Source organism: Protopterus annectens, chromosome 4.part0 (genome assembly GCF_019279795.1).
Source record: "Protopterus annectens isolate FY-2018-M chromosome 4.part0, PAN1.0, whole genome shotgun sequence".
Lineage (NCBI taxonomy): Eukaryota > Metazoa > Chordata > Ceratodontiformes > Protopteridae > Protopterus > Protopterus annectens.
The window spans coordinates 1892271411-1892291955 of NC_056733.1; the positions used below are offsets into that span (position 1 = coordinate 1892271411).

The following is a 20545-nucleotide window of genomic DNA, read 5'->3' on the forward strand; positions in this document are numbered from 1 at the left end:
CCTGTGTGTCCCTTAGCTTTATGCTTTCAGACATAAATGAGCTACCTTTTGAGATCCAGCAGCAGGCCAAATGGAAACATAGCAATTTTCATATCACAAATCTTCATAGAAAACAAATTCTACTTTAGAATAATAACTACTAATTGTTTATAATATTAGTGTTCCAGTAGGCTATGGAATAGTGAAAAATATTATGACATTTCTAGATGTTTTTGAAAATATGCATTCTAAGTCTTGTAACTTATAAGGAAGAAAAACATTTAAGCATGCTGAATAGGCATAGCAAACCTGCCTGTAATGAATAAATCCCAAGTAATCCTTGTACCTGCTATGGATTACTGATATTATAAAATTAACTATAACATATGAATTTGATTGCCTACCAGGACCATAGGTGATTGTCTCAGATGCAGAAATATAAAATTAATTTAGACATTATAATCTAGAGACTAGGGTGTATGTGTGGCGGGGCTTCTTGTCCAAAAAGGATAACTTGCCTCTCATTTCTTAATGCCAGTATTTACCTGGTGAAAAGGACAGAACTTCACTTCTGTAGTCTGTTTAAGAAACAAGTTAGCCCGGTGCACATATCTAAACAGAAGCTTTCCTCAACTTACTACTAAGAAATACAGCATTAATGCCTAGTGCTAAGCCACAAAAAACAAACAAAAAAAACCAATAAAACATAGAGAATTCATGTTATGTTGTAATTAATTAGGTTGTAAAACTACTAGATCGTAGGTTACAATAAGTCAGAGATGTCTGCACATGATAACATTTTATTTAACTTGATAAATAGGGGCTTTGTTAGGGTTTCTGGATTCTGTATAAGGAATCACTAGTTATATGGAATTTGAATTTTTAAACTTTATTTGTACCTATAGTTATCTTATATGTACTTATTTAAATAATGTCTATCACCACCTCTGTAACGTTGTAACATGCTATGAAATCTGGACAAACATTTTTGCGAGCAGATTATGTATATCCTGTAGCTGGGTGATTGCTGTTTACTGACAACATCTTTCATTCATAGCCTTTCTTTTTAAATTTCAGGCATAATTATAGAAAAAGGTTATTATTGCTTTCAGCCATTGAGAGCAAGTTGAGTTTATAGTTATATCTGGAGGATTTGATAAGAAAAGTTGGCATTTTTGTACTTTATTTAATCTAGAGTTATTTATGATTAGGGTGAACATTTTTGAGTAATTTAATATAAGCAGAGCAGCAGGATACTGCAAACTAAACTTCCAGTAATCATATTTAATGTTTTGTATCCCAGTAGAATATTCAATAACTGGCACAATTTTGCACTTAAGGAAAAGTAATAACAGGCTGAATTTTCGGTGTCCGGACACTCAGTACTTGGAACTTTAAAGTTATTTCAGAAATAGTACTAGAGACCTCAGCTGCATTTTTCATTGCAGTGACAGCCACATAGAATTGCCTAGAGCCTTGCCAGGAGAAATATTTCTTTTCTTTTTTTAGTTTACAAATGTTCCTAGTTTTATGTCTGTCAGGTGAGCAATAATGAGCCACGGTTGACAGCTGTTGGCACAAGCTCTCCGACTGCAGCCTCCTTCCATTGTAACATGTTAAAACATGCAGCATTTATAAATATATAAAAACTGCACACTCAGCAATAAAATGGCTATTAAAATAATACAGATGGATGTTACATTCATGCTGCTTTCCACTGTGGCCTAATATATATTTTTATCTAAAAGTGCATGTATGTGGCCCTCTGTTAACAGCCTCACGCACTACTAACTCTTTTCTATGGGTACAAAACATTTCCATTTTACTCTGTCACAAACGTCATTTGCCCATTATAAAAGGCATCCTGGGAGACAATGGTGTGTGTCTGTGAATGTGTTAAGACAGAGAGCGAGAGTGAGAGGGAGATTGACAGAGAGAGGAAGAGAGAGAAAGAGAGAGAGAGAAGAGATACTTTATAAACAGATACAGCACAGTGGAAAGTCTCTTCTAATTCATATATAGCTTGCAAATGTTGGCATTTTTATTAAATATGTATGTGTTTACTTAAGGTGTCCCATAATCAAAAGAAGACAGCAAGGCATTTACTGCGTGCTTTGAAGCAACTCATAACTCACCTAAAATAAGAACAAGCACACTGCAGAGATGAACACCTGAACTAATGTAACACATCTCAAAGCTGTTCACCGACAGGACATCATAAAATTACTTCATATTTGCAGCACAAAATCTGGGCAATTACAGGCCTGTTAATTTAACAGTTATGATTAGGAGAATCCTAAGTGGAAAGTTAGTAGCATTTCCAGAGGACAACAATTTCCAGCAGAGAAGCCAGCAAGAGTTCATGGCCAAAAGAAACTGTCAGTTAAACCTTATCCAGCTTTATCACCTGACTATACGTGAATGAACCTAACAGAGAAGTACAAAGAGACATAGGATTGCGGTGAGAGTGGCCAGGTTAGGTATTAACAAGGTTTCTAGTGGGGTATTGCAGGGATCAGTCCTTGCATCAGTACACTTTATTTCTGTTCATTTCAGATGTTCGAGAGAACAGAGAAGAGGAGCAATGAATATGCTAATGAGACAAAGCAGGTACAGCAATGCAGGATGTATAGAAGAGTGCAGCGAAGGATTTGGAAAGCCCAAACAAGTGGGCTGAAAGACAGCTGAGGTTCAACACAAAGTACTTCAGTTAGGGTATAGCAACCGTGGTGCAAAATATCAGCTGGGGAGTGAAACTGATGCCAGCAAAGCAGGAAAGGAATCTGCGATTGTTGGTTAAACCTGGACTGGACTGCAGGGAGCAATACGAGAGGGCAGTGGGAACAGCAAACAGCTTGATACTGTGTATCCTGAAGGGGAAAGATTTCAGAAGTGAAGATGTAATTCTTCCATCTCACATAACCTTGGTCAAACCACGCTTTAAATATGGTGAGAATTTATGGAGGAGATACAAGGAAAAGTACATCAAGCTGCTGGGACGAATCCAGAAAAAGCTATGGAAAAAAAAACACGTGTGGGACAGAGGGGGAGGAATATAATCAGCAGCTAGAGGATCTAGAGTTCTTCTCATTTTAGCAAAGAAGAGACAGCAAACCATGAATTTAGTGCAAAGTTCATGTGAGAGAGATATAAGGAGGTTATTGCGAGCAATAAGGATAGAGGGGGAAGGAAGAGGCACAAGAAGAAGATTGTAGGATTAGCTACACCCTGGATCTCCTAAAATACTTTTTCACAGAGAGGTCTTTGGATCCATAGAAAGGGCTACAGGAAGGGGTGATGGAGAGGGAAAATTCTAGTGACATTCAAGATTACGTGGGACAGGTGCAAAAAGAGCATGAGGGAAGGTAGAGATGATGGGCAGGCAAAATGTTAAGACGTCTAAGAAGGCTGACTTATAAGGTTTATTATTTTCTCCTTCAGCTATCAAGCAAATGCAGTGTAGTGGTTTGTCTGATGTATGTTATACCTCATTAAAACAATAAATACTACAAATATTATTTCTGCACAAAGCTAACTTAACAATGCATGTGTTTTTAAAATGCAGGACTCATTCATTTCTGCTAAGCTACCTGGTTCAGACAGCATCTGCTAGTCTGGGAAAAGATTACCTGTCTTCTATAAATATCAGCAAATCAATGGTTCTGCTGTCTGTAGGCTCTCCTTCACTTACTCCTGCTTTGGAGTATTTCTGATGCTATTCCTCAGTCTGTCGTTTGGTCTTCTTACAGCTGCCATTTGTGCGGTCCTAGAATACTATTAAGGTTGAACTCCAACAGAATAATAGACTGTTCCCTCTCTCATCTGCAAAACATCTCCTGCCTCCATCTGTCAGCTGTCATATTCCTTATGACAAACTGAGATTCACATGGATATTTGCAGGACATGTTATATCTTCTAGTTATCTAGTTATTCATTTGTTAATCTGGTAGCCCTTTAAGCATTATTTTCAGGGGAGACCCCGGGGTGACTGTTAACAACAGTCATGAAAACCTACAGTGAATTTGAATTGTTACATCTATGTTACGGTGTCAGGGAAATAGATGTTAAAGTAAATATTTATAGGAGAACATTTCAGAGAAAAAATGCACATTGTACATAAATGGCTATCTAACTGCCTTGAGCAAAAGACCAACTGACCATCATCAGAGTCTGTATACCACTGGTAGCTTAGGCAGCTGATTATAATGGTCTGCAATGGCAGTGATGATTATGCTGTAGGAATACAGTGTGCGAATCTGTGAAGCACAGCAAAATCAAACGATGGGGAGAAGAAACTAAAGGGTGCGCAAATTCTTCAGCCATGTGTATTGCAGCCACTCATGTGTAAGACTATACTAGTATAATATTATACAATACACTAGTGATACAGCATACCAGACTACATTTAAGTGCTTTCATTGCCCTGTATTTGTAGTTGCACAGTACACCGACACTCTCTTGGGCATTTCCCAGCTGTAGTCATTGTAGAAGGTACGGAATGAAACATAAAACATAAAATTAACACAGTTTATTTCTACTAGGCAAACTGGCATGACTCAGCAGGACCACTCACAACATTTGATTCAAGGCTTACTACCTAGGTTTGTTTCAGAAGGCACCTCAACATGAACCTGGGGAGCAGTGAAAAGGTGGCGAGTGATGGTAAATTTAGAGAAGGGTTTTGTGGTTTCACCTCAAAAAGATCATGACACGAAGTATATAGAGTCCTGTGCAGATCTCACTATAGCAACAATTCAACAAAAATTCATATGATAAAAGCAGCAGTCAGCAGCAGTTTCTGGCTGACTAAACACACATCCCAGTTTGTTCTACTAATACAATGCCACTGACATTTTCAATCTGTAGGAAAATGGAGTGGAGCTCATTCAGTCACAAAGGCTACTTTTAAATTCTCTGTTATTATCCTTCTGTATATGTAACAGAACTAGGACCCAGCTAATGGAATAGCACATCTATATGGGTCTTTAGGCATAACTGGCTAGTGATTCTGAAATAAAATGTTCTTTTAAACTGGGTGGATTTTGTTAGATTTTAATCCAGTTTTAGAAGGAAAAGTCTGTATATCCTCTGAATAAGTAAAAAAGGCCCACTGGTTAGAGGGCAAATGTGTAAAGAGATGAAGGCTGTGATTTTAAATAGCACAACATTTATCTTACCAAAGAGGCTTCTAGGGTTTGTAAGTTCTGACAAGTGATGAATCTGAACAGCTGGTGAAACTAGATTTTGTAACCAATAATTTGGAATATAAGTTTTGCTAGCCCATCAACTGTGCCCTGTTCAAATGAAATGAGGTGGTATACACCTTCTCATGTCTCTCTGTAATAATGTTGCACTTTACTCAGAGATAAAATGTTTTCTCTGAACGGTGGGCTGCGGAGGCTGATATGATTCTTCTTCCAGCAGAGGACTGAGTTGAACAGTAGGCATGTTTTAAACAAATTGCAAATTGAGTAACAGAATGGGAAAACAAGTCACCTCCAAGATGTTGGCTACCACCTTTCTGTAGTTCAAGTCACATCTGCAACATCCCTGTCATTTAGAGGTCTGGTTGTCATTCATAGATATCTGAGATAGCAGTTTGGGTGTGGGAGTAATTATCTAGTATGGATCTCTTTACTGAAAAAAATAACAGGACATCTGAAACAGAAAAAGAGCCTGCATTTTACAGGGAATATAAAAGCATCTAATGTGTGCACTAGTAAAGAATTAAAATCACAGGTCATCCTCTAGAACTCCTCCCCTTCACAGCAGTCTAGTTCCTTTTTAAAGTCATCTTTATTAACATGCTTCAGTGAAATGTAGATTTGTTTAATGACATGAAAGTAATACATGCTGCTGAAGAAATTATTACTTGTAATACATCTGCACAGGTCTTGGTCTCACACTCACTTACAAGTACCTGAAAGCAGGCATTTTTATTGGACAAAAAAAGAGCATAGCAAGTTCTGTTAAAAATGGACTACTTGTTGGGCTTCAGTTTTTTATTATTTGGCTGTGTGTGTATGTGTGTGTGTGTGTGTGTGTGTGTGTGTGTGTGTGTGTGTGTGTGTATTTAGATAGATAACATCCTGGGTTCATCATTCTGTAAGATTCCTAAAGTCATAATCTGTGACAGCCATCTTGGGACACTCATAATGGGACATTATGCATTTTACAAGAAAACATCAATATAGACAGAGATGTAGATATAGATATAGATATTAGGTGCTATTTAAAATAGAAATATGTGCCTACAAAAATGGATCTCTATGTGGATGATTCTTCAGCAATGTTTCCAAAATGACATAGAAATAAATGCAAAAAAAAAAAAAAAAAAACAACCCCCCCATTCCCCCATATTAGCCCCACAGGCAGCCTCAAGTGGCAGTGTTCTTCCCTCGGGTCACTCCTCTCAGTATATCCATCCCCATACATCTCTCAGACTCTCCTCATCCCCTCTATGAGTTTGTAGAGCATTTTACATTCCTGATGCACTTTTGTTAGACATATCACAGTTTTAAAATACATTTTCAGTTGCCCTGTGTAACCCCACCATTCCTTTAATTTCACATTCCTTTAGCTAAAATATCATGCATAAATGTTGCATAAATGTTTCTGGCCAACTGACACATATGCAGAAATCTGACTGTGTCACTGGTACTGTGGTATTGACTAACAGAAACAGTGACCTGAGTGTTAGGTTGGTTGTGTGAGGTTGATCAGCTGATGGTCTGCTCTCTCTTATCATGACAGAGGGGAGTAATAATGGAAGGACAGACCGTAGCAGCATCCTAGGGACAACATCCTGAATGACTCCTTAAGCTATAGTGTGCAGCTGCCCACTTGGCACACACACATATGGGACATTATGCATTATTCAAGAGAATCAGGTCAGAGGTGATTACGGAAAAATCCTTGTCCCACTCATAAATGAAAGGCACAGTATCTGTCTTGTAGGGGGCGATGGCATGATGATTGCCAAGGCGTGGTGGGGCAAAGAATAATTAAATATCAAGAATAAAGACCATAGCTCAGCTCCCTTTAAAAAAAATCATGTCTACAGGCCCCGACCAGTAAAGATTTCTTCCCATTTTCTCCTTCACTTCTTAGCTCTGCTGCATAACTTAAGATAAGCAGCTTGTTAAACCAGCAGAGTGGCATATAGTTAGGCAAGTGTTACTATCTAAGAAATGCAGGGTAGTTTTTGTAATAACTGAATGATCTACATGTAATTGGCTTTAGCAGAAGAAAACGTTTTTGCATTTTTCAGAACTATTTTCTTCATTCGCTTCTCCTTGTCACACTGCAAATGTATTCTTTCACCTAGGCAGTCACCAGTGTTTTCCCCACTTGGCTTAACTCCCTGTTTTTCACAGTACTACATTGACACATTCAGGCTTGCACTCATGCGTCTATCTTTCTTATAGCAAACAACTTTACGACCTGGAAGAGATCACTCATTCCTATGTCTATTCTGCTTCTTGTTTAATGACCTGGAAGAGATCACTCATTCCTATGTCTATTCTGCTTCTTGTTTACCACCCAGCTTCTACTGCATATTCTTATTGCAACTGACTGAGCTGCCTTCCTTCCCCAAGGATGGGTTTGTTTGTTTGTGTCTTTCGGCTTTTTCCGGTTAGGGGTCGCCACAGCGGAACTCCGGTCCGCTAATGATTGGTAGTTGATTTTTACGTGCCGAGTTACCAGCCCTGACGCACAACCTTCAACGAAGGTATGCCCATTCACGCATGTCTCCACGCAGAAGACGCTCTAGCTGAGAATCGAACCGAACAGCGTCTTACTGTGAGGTGACAACGCTAGGTGAGCCCTTTAAACCCAAATCTTTATGATAGGCTTTTACAACACTCAGACTGATTTCTAATCTAGGGTCCTCTGAATCACTGCGGGAGCTTCATATGTATGTCACAATGCCAGAATGTTTTTTCTAGTTTTGACATATTTACAGTTTATACAATGTTTCCATGTAAATCTACCTGCTGGGGCTCTGTTCTGCTCTTCCCTGTCTTCTTCCCACCCTACCTGTGGCTGTGAGGTGGTCCCAGCCCCAGAGAACAATACCAAAGACACAATGATTATGGGTAATTGGAGAAAGTGATAGATGGTCAGCTGGGAGGTATGCAATGGGGATCAAAAAAAATTATTAAAAAAAGCAACCTTTAATGCACACATCATTTAGTTTAATCTATTTAACATGTGATTACACATGTGCCTTATATTGAAAATATTGAATTCCTTTCCTCCTGTGATAGAACTGTAATTTTTCTTTCATATTGGAATATCCATGTTGACACTAAATTTTAAAATGTACTCTATTATTGAAAGGAACTGGTGAATGCGAAGATGTGACCTTGTTTGCAACTGAGCCTATTCATGCTGTCCTCTTTGAAATGGAACTACTGGACATCAAAAAGAGGAGCACCTATCACTTCCATTATGGTTAACCAAAACTAGATTTGAAGAAAAAATATTCACCAAATCTTATCTGTTGCATTCCTGAATCTTTTTAGTTACAGAAAGCCACCTTAGCCAGTGGGTAGACTATACTTCACCCCAACTCTCCAAGTTGATCCCTCCATCTAAGTATAACCAGTTTCAAGGTTGTAGCATGAGTGAATCACATTCACTTGTTTTTAAAAAATGTCTAATAGTATTGGGAGAGTCCTGCTTTGTGTAATCTTGCTGTCATGCTTTGTCTCCATACCCTACTTCTGCGTTGCACAAACCACCCGTCTGTAGGTGTGTCAAACTTAAAGGTGCTGAAAATGTTTTCCTGATAGAGTAATCATTTTATATGAGTTCAGTCTCAAATGGATCAAAACTGAGACTCAGACATCACCTATATCTTAGATACCAAAGTAATTTATCAATTAAGGAAGCTTGGCGCAGCAGGTAATGTTTTCACCTCGTTCTCTTGTTCATTTCTCATCTGGGGTTCCTTCTGTTTGGAGTCTGTATGTCCTCTCTGGCTTTATGTGAGTTTTCTCTGGGTGCAGTGGTTTCCTCCCACATTCCAAAGACATGCAGTATGTAGATCTGACACAATAAATAGGCCATAGGTGTGGGTATGTGTGTATGTGTGTGATATGTAAGAACTACCATGGAAGGGCAAGCCATACCTCTCAACTGTCCAGACTTTTTTATAGACTGTCCATATTTTAGCTTTATATTTTTGCTCTGTTCCTCATAAAATATATGTTTTTCTGGCAAATCACTGAAGATTGAAGTCACTAAATAATTACATACTGCACATTTAAGTTTCAGACTACATATCCTAGAAAATGCATGATAACACAAATTCTGTTATCGTAGCAACTTTCTAAGTTTATAAGAGCAATATTTAAAAGTTGTCCCTATTTTGGGTGTTTGTTACAACATTATTTTAGGCTTTGCCTAGATTTCTTGAACTAAGTATGAAGATAGTCACCTGGTGGTATGAACATTGGTTGTAGATGATTGTCACTGTTGATCTGACATCTGAGCACCATTTGCAAAAATGAGAAAAAGGAATTCTGGATAGATGGATTGATGGATGAACCGATAGATCCACCCTTCCAGATTGGATACTGTCAACCGTTCCTCACTGACCATGTCTGTACAAATAACAAGTGACATATCAAGTAGCTAGAACTGTCTGCAAATATAAACCATTAAAAACTGTGTCTGTGAATCTTTACCATCACAGACTGGTGTCAGATCAGAAATACTGATTTTTGTCAAGATCTCACACTAGTGAACTAGTCTGCAGTTTGCCATATTGTATTTTTCTGCAGTACTTTCAGTAACATATAAAATGAACACTCATCCTACACATAAAAGTGAGTGAAAGATCTGTTCTACAAGTTGTTTTCAATGGCTCAGTCTGTAAACTCCTGTAGTCTGAATCTAGCCTGGTCCAAATTTGATTGTATTATATTTACAAAAAGCCTGTTCAAGTTATGAAGTGGTCACACAGTATGCCCTTATTTTACTATATATTGTCTATGTGTGGGGATTTTAACTGGCCATATTGGACAATTGAGCTGCTGTAATTTGTTTGCTTCATAAATCCATATAAATCACAGTATATAGTGTTTTTTCATTTGCCATAATTTGTTTTCTGTGTAATACCTTTTACCTTTCATGTTAGACTGACACATAGTATACTTTATATCTTTCTTCAAACAAGGTGGCTGGTGGCTGTGGGATGTGAGGGTTATGTGGTGTTTAATTATGTTATGCCTATTTTAAGAATATGAACTGAGAGTCATTCTATAATATGCAATGTAGGAAGAGTCTGAAACAGAGTGAAAGTGCAAGTTACTTTTTTTCAGCTGATGAGGTCGCATTCTTTTTCCCCAAAACAAAAGAAGACATTTTATTTTTGATTAGATTTACTTTATCCATAGAAATAATACATTATCAGCTTGCAATTACATGTCTGAGAAGCAGAATAATGAAAAGCACTTGCCTTGGTTTTGTGGCTTGATGCCTTTTTGTAGTCTCTTCCTTTCATATTTTATTGTGCCATTTGGCATACTTAAAACAGTTGAGCTTTAGGTGCTGAGGTGTACGAAACTTAATATTTGCTCTCATGTATATAAAGGCTTACACAGATTTCTTTAATGTGGTCCAAAGCATGCTTACCTTTTAGAGTGAGCCAAGGTACATCTTTTGGCTTGTTTGCTTTATGGAAATAGGGCATGTTTTGACTGGCAGAGACCCATTCAGCACACTGCAGTGAGCTACCCAGCAGTACACCTTTTGATGTCAAATAGATGAAAGACACTCCCTCACAGCAATCATTTCCTCTGGCAGAACATGCAGATGGTTTAATACCACTAAATATTTTAGGACACAGAGAAGGCTTTGTAAATAATGATTAAAGTAAACGTACACAAATTCATGTGCATATATGCATACGGTAACACATTCACACATGCTCTATGTAGAGACGTTAACATAAAAAGCATACTTTCTTCATAGTGTACTGTCTATACTTTAACATTTGCCTCAGAATACATCCTCTAGTGTAATTATTTATGACACTTTGCAGCCAGACCCAAGAAGGTCATGAACTGGTATGATTTTAAGCACAGGTAATGATATAAAATGCCTTGTCACACATTTCTTACAAAATATTGTTTTCACCTTCTCTGAATCCCAGGGTGGGACACGTCTTACAGAAGTGTGAGATTTTACAAGATGTTTCACACCTTCTGCAAGTGCATATAGTTTGCTTTTACCTTACTACTAAAAGTAGGTCTTGTTTGTGTAGAAACTCATTCCTGTTATTTCATATCACACAAAAGAGTACACAATACTCTACAACATTTTCTTTCAGTATCACAGAAAAATTAAGAAATATATTTTTCTAGTAAAATGTAAAGATATTTTCCATTTTTTATGATTTTTTTCACAGAAAGGAATGTCACATTGAAGATTATCCTCCTTAGGCAGGTATATGTGGAAATGGTTACTCTGACAACTCATATATAGCAGAGAAAGGATTCAAAACCATATTTTCCATTCTGTACTGTGTAGAACTTTGAAAGTGTCTTATAACAAGCCAATAGTCCTGCTTTGGTTTGGAAAGTAGAAAATTGTATTGAGATGACCACATACTTTTAGCAGGGCATTGAATTTAATCACATAATTCTGGAATACATGCTGAAGTGCTTAGAAAACTAAAGGCCCATTTCCAAACGACTTGCTCTTAGTTTAAGTGACTTACTCCGATGTACGTCTGCCCTGACTCTCAAAGACTTGCTCTCACTGTAAGTGACTTACTTTGGTGCAAGGCCTGTCTGTTTACACCAGGGGGTTGATTCCAAAAGACTTGCTCTTATAATAAGTCACATAACTCTAGGAGCATGTCTTGGAATAAGTGTCTTACTTAGAGTGCAAGTCTTTTGGAATCTGATTCTTTGCATTTCAGAGAGTGACAATTCAGCAATAGAACACTAAAAGAACACATGAATTTGAATTTTAAGCCATGGTCTTAAATGTTGAATGTTGTAAATATATGTAAAGGATTTACCACCACCATCATATAAACTGAGAAGGAATCCCTACATTAACAGTTTTAGGATGCCACCAATAACACACAATTTTTATGTTTATCTTACAATGGCATCCAGAAATACACTTCTCTGTGTATCTAAAGATTGTAGTGTCACAGCCTTCTTCATTTTTTAAATTATTCACTTTGAAACTGTACTGTGCTTTAAAATATGAGTGCACTCGCAATTAAAGCTTTACTTCTTGTCACAGGTATTGCTAGTTAATTTAGATCTATGGACTGTGAGTATTTAACCCTAACATGAATCGATGGATGATGAATGTGTAGTCCTAATACAGATATCTGGACTGTGAGAGTGTAGCCATAACATATATCTGCAGACTGTGACTGTGCAGTCCTAAAATGGATTTATGAAAGATAAGTATGAAGCCCTAACCTGGATCTGCAGACTGGGAGTGTGTAGCCATACAGGAATCTATGGACTGTGAGAGTGTGGCCATCCTGCTTACTGTTTTATACTCAGCACTCACTAGGAGCTATCTCCTTAAGGTTTTCAAATGAATATGTTGACTTTGAATAATTGTAAGTAATAGAATATGGTCACGAGGAAAAGCCTTGCTTAGAACATATTCAATTCACCTGCTTTCACATTTTTTTAAACTAAAATCCAAGTTTCTGCCCTTTTGTTAGTTAAACTTTTAGTTTACCATGATATATGAGCAAGTGTTATATGCCTCATTTTATTTTATCTGTTTAAGCAGAAAAGAAGTAATGTTAAATAAAGCCATGTTAAATAAAAATTCCAGTATCTGTGATATTAAAAGATTTATTTTTAATGTTGCTTTTTTCTTTTTTTCTTGCATTTAGATATCAAATCCACACTGGACTTCAACACTCCATTATCCGTCCCAGGCAACCAAACTGCCTACCTCTAGACCAGGTGACATTGCCTCAAAAGCTGCAGGAAGCTGGATATGCCACACACATGGTAGGAAAGTGGCACTTGGGTTTCTATAAAAAGGAATGCCTACCCACACGTCGTGGGTTTGACTCCTTTCTTGGGTCACTGACTGGAAATGTAGACTATTACACTTATGACAACTGTGATGGCCCTGGGGTCTGTGGCTTCGACTTGCATGAGGGGGAGAATGTTGCATGGGATAAAAGTGGGAAGTATTCAACTCTGCTGTATACCCAGAGGGTCAATAAGATCCTGGCATCTCACAATCCCAAAGATCCAATCTTTCTTTATATCGCTTTCCAGGCAGTTCATACACCACTTCAATCTCCCAAGGAGTACATTTACCCCTATCGCTCCATGAAAAATGTGGCAAGGAGAAAATATGCAGCAATGGTAACATGCATGGATGAGGCAGTTAAAAACATTACCTGGGCCCTCAAAAAGTATGGTTATTATGAAAACAGTGTGATAATCTTCTCTTCTGATAATGGAGGACAACCTTTTTCAGGAGGCAGCAACTGGCCTTTAAGAGGTCGCAAAGGAACATATTGGGAAGGTGGGATTCGAGCCATTGGATTTGTTCATAGCCCCTTAATCAAACGCAAGCGTAAGATCAGTAAAGCACTTATTCATATCACAGACTGGTATCCTACATTAGCATATTTATCAGGGGCTAATGTCACTCAAGCAGATCGCCTGGATGGATATAACGTGTGGCATACAATCAGTGAGGGTAAATTATCACCACGGAAAGAGATTCTGCATAGTATTGATCCTCTCTACAACCATGCTCCTTTTGGTTCCTTGGCAAAGGGCTTTAACATCTGGAACACTGCTGTCCAAGCATCTATTCGAGTGGGAGATTGGAAACTTCTAACAGGAGACCCAGGCTACAGTGACTGGATTCCACCGCAGACCCAAATAAATTTTCCAGGCAGCTGGTGGAACTTGGAAAGATTGAGTAACACCATGAAGAAGTCAGTTTGGCTCTTCAACATCACAGCTGATCCTTTTGAGCGCTATGATATGTCTGACAAGCGACCTGATGTTGTGAAGAAGCTCCTCCTGAGATTAGTGAACTATAACAAGACTGCCATTCCTGTGAGATTCCCTGCCGAGGACCCTCGAGCCAACCCAGAGTTAAATGGAGGTGCCTGGGGGCCATGGCTGACAGATGAGGAGGACTGGGGTGCTGAGACTGAATTTGACAAAACAAAGACAAAAAAGAAGAAGTGCAAGATTTGCAAACTAAGATCCTTTTTTAGGAAACTGAACACAAGGATAATGTCAAACAGAATTTAGAATTTAAAACTCTGTTAAGCACTAAAAAACATTGTGCAGTTTACATAAATGCTGACAAAATGTTTGGACAGAAACACAACAGGCTGAGTCCTGTTAGAAATCATGACCTGGCTTTACAAGCTATCTTTAGAATGGACACATTGAAGTCTGGTCTGTTGTAAAGTCATACATTTGGGGCTGTAAAAGGCTCAGATTTGCTATGTACAGGTTGTTTAATTAATATATTTTTTTACTTGTGGTATCATTCTGATGAATTAGTATAAGACTGAAATATAAAAAAGTGAACATTTTTCTACCTTAATGTTTGTCTTTGACTACTGAACTTTTGACTCTTCTGCTGTGATGATCAGCAATCCTGAGAGATGATCATGGCATTTCCATGTAGGTCTGCAAATGTGCTGAGAACTTTTGCCTGGATCGTACAAAGATGTTTACAACTATAGTGCTCCTTGATTAATCATAATGCTGATACAATGCCTTTATTTGATCCCACACCACAGAAAAAATAAACAGTATGTTACTGAATGTGTTACAGTGGTAATACTTTATGACCCAAGGTCTTTTTGTTTGAGGATGCATCTTGCCTTGTTTATATGTTGCAGAGTCTGGTGATAAACAATTCTCATGTCTGAAAGAAATACTAGAATTTTCCAGCAGATTAAAGCTTTAGGGCTGTAATGATCTGAAATTAAGCAAAAACATTAATTGGCAAGTATACCAGGAAATGCTCTCACTGGCATCACATTCCTTTGTCCTACAGGACATTGTGCAGGTATCTAATCTAATACCGTGTGATGACATTACTCCATTCTGTGTGATAGATGGGTACTGTCCCCAACATCGTATTATGGCATTCCCCTTCCAGAAGTACTGGATGGTCAGTAGTTGTCATGATTCACCTACCAATTACACTAACATATGATGGCAATTCCCTGTCCTTTAGGTGTTTATTACCTGAGACAGTCCATAATCATGGAATGACCTTCCCCAGTCTATAAGAGTGACAAGATTGGGACTGTCCACTTCACTGTCATATGATGACATTCCCTTGGACCCCTGGAGTGTGCAGGCTGGGACTGTCTACTCTGATGTCATATAATGACTTTCCTCATCCCACTGGAGTGTGTTGACTGCGACTGCCCACTCTGCTCTCATATAATGACATTCCCCTGTCCCATACAAATGTGTAAACATGAACTAGTGACTTCACTTTCATATAATGACATTCCCCTGTCCCATACAAATGTGTAAACATGAACTAGTGACTTCACTTTCATATAATGACATTCCCCTGTCCCATACAAATGTGTAAACATGAACTAGTGACTTCACTTTCATATAATGACATTCCCCTGGCCCATAGGAATGTGTGGGTTGGGACTACACACTCTATTATCATATAATGGCATTCTCCTGCTCCAGAGGTGTGTGGGTTGGGACTGACTACTTCACTGTCATATAATGACATTCCCCTGTCCCATACAAATGTGTAAACATGTACTGGTGGCTTCACTGTCATATAATGACATTCCTCTGCCCCATAGGAGTGTGTGGGCTGGGTCTACACACTCCATTGTCATATAATGACATTCCACTGCCCCATATGTGTGTGTGGTTTGGGACTGCTTACATCTTTGTCATATGATGACATTCCCCTGTCCCATAGGTGTGTAGGCTGAGACTGCCCACTTCATTGTCATATAATGACTTTCCCCTGCCCCATAGGTGTGTGAGCTGGGGCTGCCCACTTCATTGTCATATAATGACTTTCCCCTGCCCCATAGGTGTGTGGGCTGAGACTGCCCACTTCATTGTCATATAATGACTTTCCCCTGCCCCATAGGTGTGTGGGCTGAGACTGCCCAATTCATTGTCATATAATGACTTTCCCCTGCCCCATAGGTGTGTGGGCTGAGACTGCCCACTTCATTGTCATATAATGACTTTCCCTGCCCCATAGGTGTGTGGGCTGAGACTGCCCACTTCATTGTCATATAATGACTTTCCCCTGCCCCATAGGTGTGTGGGCTGAGACTGCCCACTTCATTGTCATATAATGACTTTCCCCTGCCCCATAGGTGTGTGGGCTGAAACTGCCCACTTCATTGCCATATAATGACATTCTCCTGCCCCATAGGTGTGTGGGCTGAGACTGCCCACTTCATTGTCATATAATGACTTTCCCCTGCCCCATAGGTGTGTGGGCTGAAACTGCCCACTTCATTGCCATATAATGACATTCTCCTGCCCCATAGGTGTGTGGGCTGAGACTGCCCACTTCATTGTCATATAATGACATTCTCCTGCCCCATAGCAGTAAGTGAGCTGGGACTACACACTCCATTGTCTTAGGCATAACCAGGCTAGGAGTTCTGGATAGTTTGTATTTGTTATCATCTTAGTGCCATTAGGGCTTGCAGCTATTACAGTAAGTACTATACAGCCCAGAATCACAAATGTGCATGTACTTTCCCTCTGCTTGCTTTCTCCCATTATCTTTTTCCCTTTTTTTCAAGGGTTAGTCATAAGGTGACATCATCTGAATTATGAGGATGTTGCCATGACCATAGCCCAAGTTTGCTTCCCTTCATTCTGCAGAACTTTAGTTTTGGTGCTGTTAGCCTCTTCTCTGAGTCAAGTAAGAACGTGTCCCCTCTGTTGACCTCTGGTTACCTAGGGTCACTTTCTCCATTTCCTCTGGTAGTTATTATCCCACAAGCAGTCATTTGAAAGAGCTACTTTCTTTTACATTCATTTTTTAACCTCTACTACCGTAATGTCAAAAAACAAATGTTATTATGTTATTTTGTTTACAGATGGCATAATCATTTATTTTATGTCTAGGGTTATAGACACTTGCTACTTTTTTCTGATATTGTAGCAGCGAACTGCATCAGAGTTATCATCTGGAACCCACTTCATTTATATATGAAGAAGAATATGACTTTCTTATGACATATCATGAAAATATTCATACTGTACTCCCAGACTGTGAAACTTTCCGACAGTCACTCTGTAAAGGACTAGATGAACACCTTGCTTTTTGTTCAGGTGAAAAAATTGTTACATTCCCTATTGAGTATAAAGAAGAAACTGGCGGTATATTTAGGGAAATTAATATCTACACTGAATCTGCACATTGTAATGAACCAGCACGTAATGAGACCCTGAGGGAATAGCAACTTGAGTCCCTAGAATAGCACTCCAGTGTTTAGAGTCAGAACAGCAGGCTCATATGAGAAGGCTTAGGATTTTGAGGACTGGATATTTCCCTTTAATTCTCTGCTACAGACTGAGCAGCTGGACAAAGAGAAGGTTACAAACAGGCATTGCATTATTATAATGTATAAAAAAAAATGATAATTTAACCTGAAGTAGAACATGTCATCTTAGTTGCACTAGTTACAATTTTTGCAGTCTAAGGGAAAAAATATTATTAGTCTACCTAGATCTACTATGTTAGCCTGGTACTCTGCGGTTCTAAGACTGGATTGCTGTTTGAGGACCTGAGTCAACTCACCTTTGTCAACAAACAAGAATTTTAAATATTCAATGCTGTTTAATTTTCCAGTGGAAAACAATTAAGTGCAATTGGCCCCATTATGTATTTTTTACTGCAATATGAGTTTATAATATATAAGGAAAAATATTGTCATTGTTTTTCCTAACTGACCATATTTTTGTAAAGAAGACAAGGCCTTGTGGACATCTTTGCATTTGTTTCTCCAAACCTTCATTTGAATGTTATTTCATCTTAGCACTGACTGAATGCTGGTAGTTAAAAAAATGTGCTGGCATTAGACAGAAGAGCACCTATATCAGTGTTTGCAACATTCTATCCTCAGACACTGACCAAATGTGTTCAAGCACTAGCTGTTCTTCAGACTTACCAGATAAGAAGAAGCCTGCACCCCCCCCCCCCCCCACACACACACACACACACATACACAGACTTGGGCAACTTACAGATGAGAGCATAAAGCAACATGAATTGTCTTTTACAGGTAAATTGACATATTTCAGTGAATATTCTCTTCATACTCCGCTAGCATGCAACAGCATCTATGGGAAGTAGAAGAAGATTGTATGTTATCTGCAGGAAAGTTCCCACTTTGTGCTTCAGCAACTTAAGAATACCAGTAAGACAAGCTGCTGGAGTGTAAAATATCCTGTATATTGTAGGCCCATCAGTTTCTACGGCTCATGATTTGGCAGTAGGCGTCAGTGATATCTGAGAAGGTATGTTAATTAGATTAAGGAGCAAAATGCTGCGTACCCTTTTGTTTCATGGCCCTAACATTCAAACTGGGTTCTGCTGTATGAGTATATTATAGAAAAAATGGGGTTGAAAAAGTAAAACAAATGCTGAAATTATTTTCATTAATTATACAGTGAGGTTAAAAAATCCTGTAGCCTTGTCAAAATCTGTCACAAGATCATGGTAAATTTGCAGCAACCCACAGCTGCTGAATTATATTAATACAAAGTAGTTCCATGAGCTGGGAACACGTCTGTGCTGCTGGCATTGTATTGTAAGTACATTTTATTGCTACTGAATGACAACAAGGCTGAACATGAATGCTAAGCTGTTCTTTGTGACAATTAAAATGTGAAATGACTGTAGTCTGTAATTCAGAGAATAAAAACTTAAAACAAAGCCTCTTTTTGTGTGCTCTTTCATGAGTCATATTGCTATTATGGTTGACTTAGCATAATGATCTGTGATTTGAGAAATGAGACAACTACCTTGAAATGCGCTCATGCTTTTACATTCCATTCTATTCCATTACATTTACTCTACAGCAGAAGAAGGGAGTAACACTGACTAGTCCTTATAACCTGTGTGTGTCACTCCTTCCTCCCTCATTCCTTCTTGTTCACATCTCCCTGATGTGAGCTTGTGCACAACTATCATGCCCCCCCCCCCTGTTCTGGTCTGTAATAGAATAGACATTTAATCTTTTTCTCTCCAATCTAGTCACTTTTCAGTGGCTTTCCTCTAGAACCCTTACAACAGTCTGATATTCCTTTCCATGCATGGCTTTAGCAACTGCATGCAGTATTCAACACGTGGCCTGACCAGGGTCTAGTAGACAGGAAGCATTATCTCTTTACTTCTGGAGTCTGAACCCTTGAGGAGAAAATGCAGTTCTTCTTTTGCTGCTGCCAATGTCCTCCAATTCTCCTCCTGGTGGTCTTATCCATGCGTGCTCAACATCCCCCGATAATTTTCCTGCTCTTATGTCATCAGCTATGTTTCTCAGGAAGTACCTTATACCAGGATTCTTCTGACTCAAGTGCAATATTTTGAATTTGTTTGCACTGAACCTCATCTGCCTTCTTTCTGTGACTTGTTTAGCCTTTCAGAATCCTTTGCTAGACTTTTCTGTCATGCTCTACCACTGAACCTATGTTTGTGTCATCAGCAAACAAGCTGGTTCCTTCAGGTGTGTTGGAAACAAACACTGAAGAATACTGAACCCTGGACAGACTGCTGCGGAATTTCATTCATGCCATAATTTCTGACATTGCCCCTTTCACTGCAGCTATCCCTTTCCCTTTCTTCAGTTGTGCTCCTACAAGTTTTGCTATCAACCTCCTGTATGGTGCTCAGTCATAGGTTTACTGGTAGTCCTCTGTAACTCATTCACAAAACCTGATTGCATTTAACTGACAACTTCTTCTAGCCATGAATCCATGTCAGTTGCTGTCCTGAAGATTGTTGAACCTTCCCCACCCCATACAAGAGTACCACAGTTGCTGTTCTCCAGCCCTCTGGCACTTCTGCACCAGTCAATGATCTATTGAAATTGTCCATTTGTTTTTCTGACAACACTCTAGCCATATTTATAAGGAATGTAGGAGGTAGTATATCTGGTCATTATTCTGTATCCTTCCTAAGGTCAGATGTTTCCTCCCTATCCTGATGTTTGCATACTAGCATTCACCACATTCTGCCCTGCCATCCTCACACCATACCATTCTCCCTTTGCCTTTCTCTTAGACAAGTAAAGTAGAATATTTATTCAGTGCCTCTCATTTTTCCTATTCTGCTGTGATCTTTCTCCCATTTTTGATTAGCCTAGCCAATTCTATCCCTCAGAATTTTTCTTCCTGCTCATAACTGTAAAACCCTTGTTTCCTTTGTTGATTTTTTTTTTTTGTTAACTTGATTTAAGCTCTAGCCTTTGCTTTCCTTACCACATTTGTTACCTTTTGGCTAGCTTCAGCCTTTGGTTCCCTTACCAAATGTGTTGCCTTTTTGCTAGCTTCAGCCTTTGCTT

General features: G+C 38.8%; 1 protein-coding gene across 2 annotated transcripts in view; it reads left to right on the plus strand.

The window, feature by feature from the left end:
* ARSI (arylsulfatase family member I) overlaps positions 1-18918 on the plus strand; it is a 50331-nt gene extending 31413 nt beyond the window's left edge. The window contains exons 2-3 of one of the 2 annotated variants that reach the window (XR_006364526.1): positions 12866-16045; positions 16399-18918. Coding sequence is in view for 1 of the 2 variants with exons in the window: in XM_044069561.1 (XP_043925496.1) it covers positions 12866-14261 (1396 nt within the window). In the remaining variant the exon portion in view is untranslated. Of the gene's footprint in view, positions 1-12865 lie in introns of both variants that reach the window. The other variant, XM_044069561.1, reaches the window with a different exon arrangement.
* The last annotated feature ends 1627 nt before the right edge of the window (positions 18919-20545 follow it).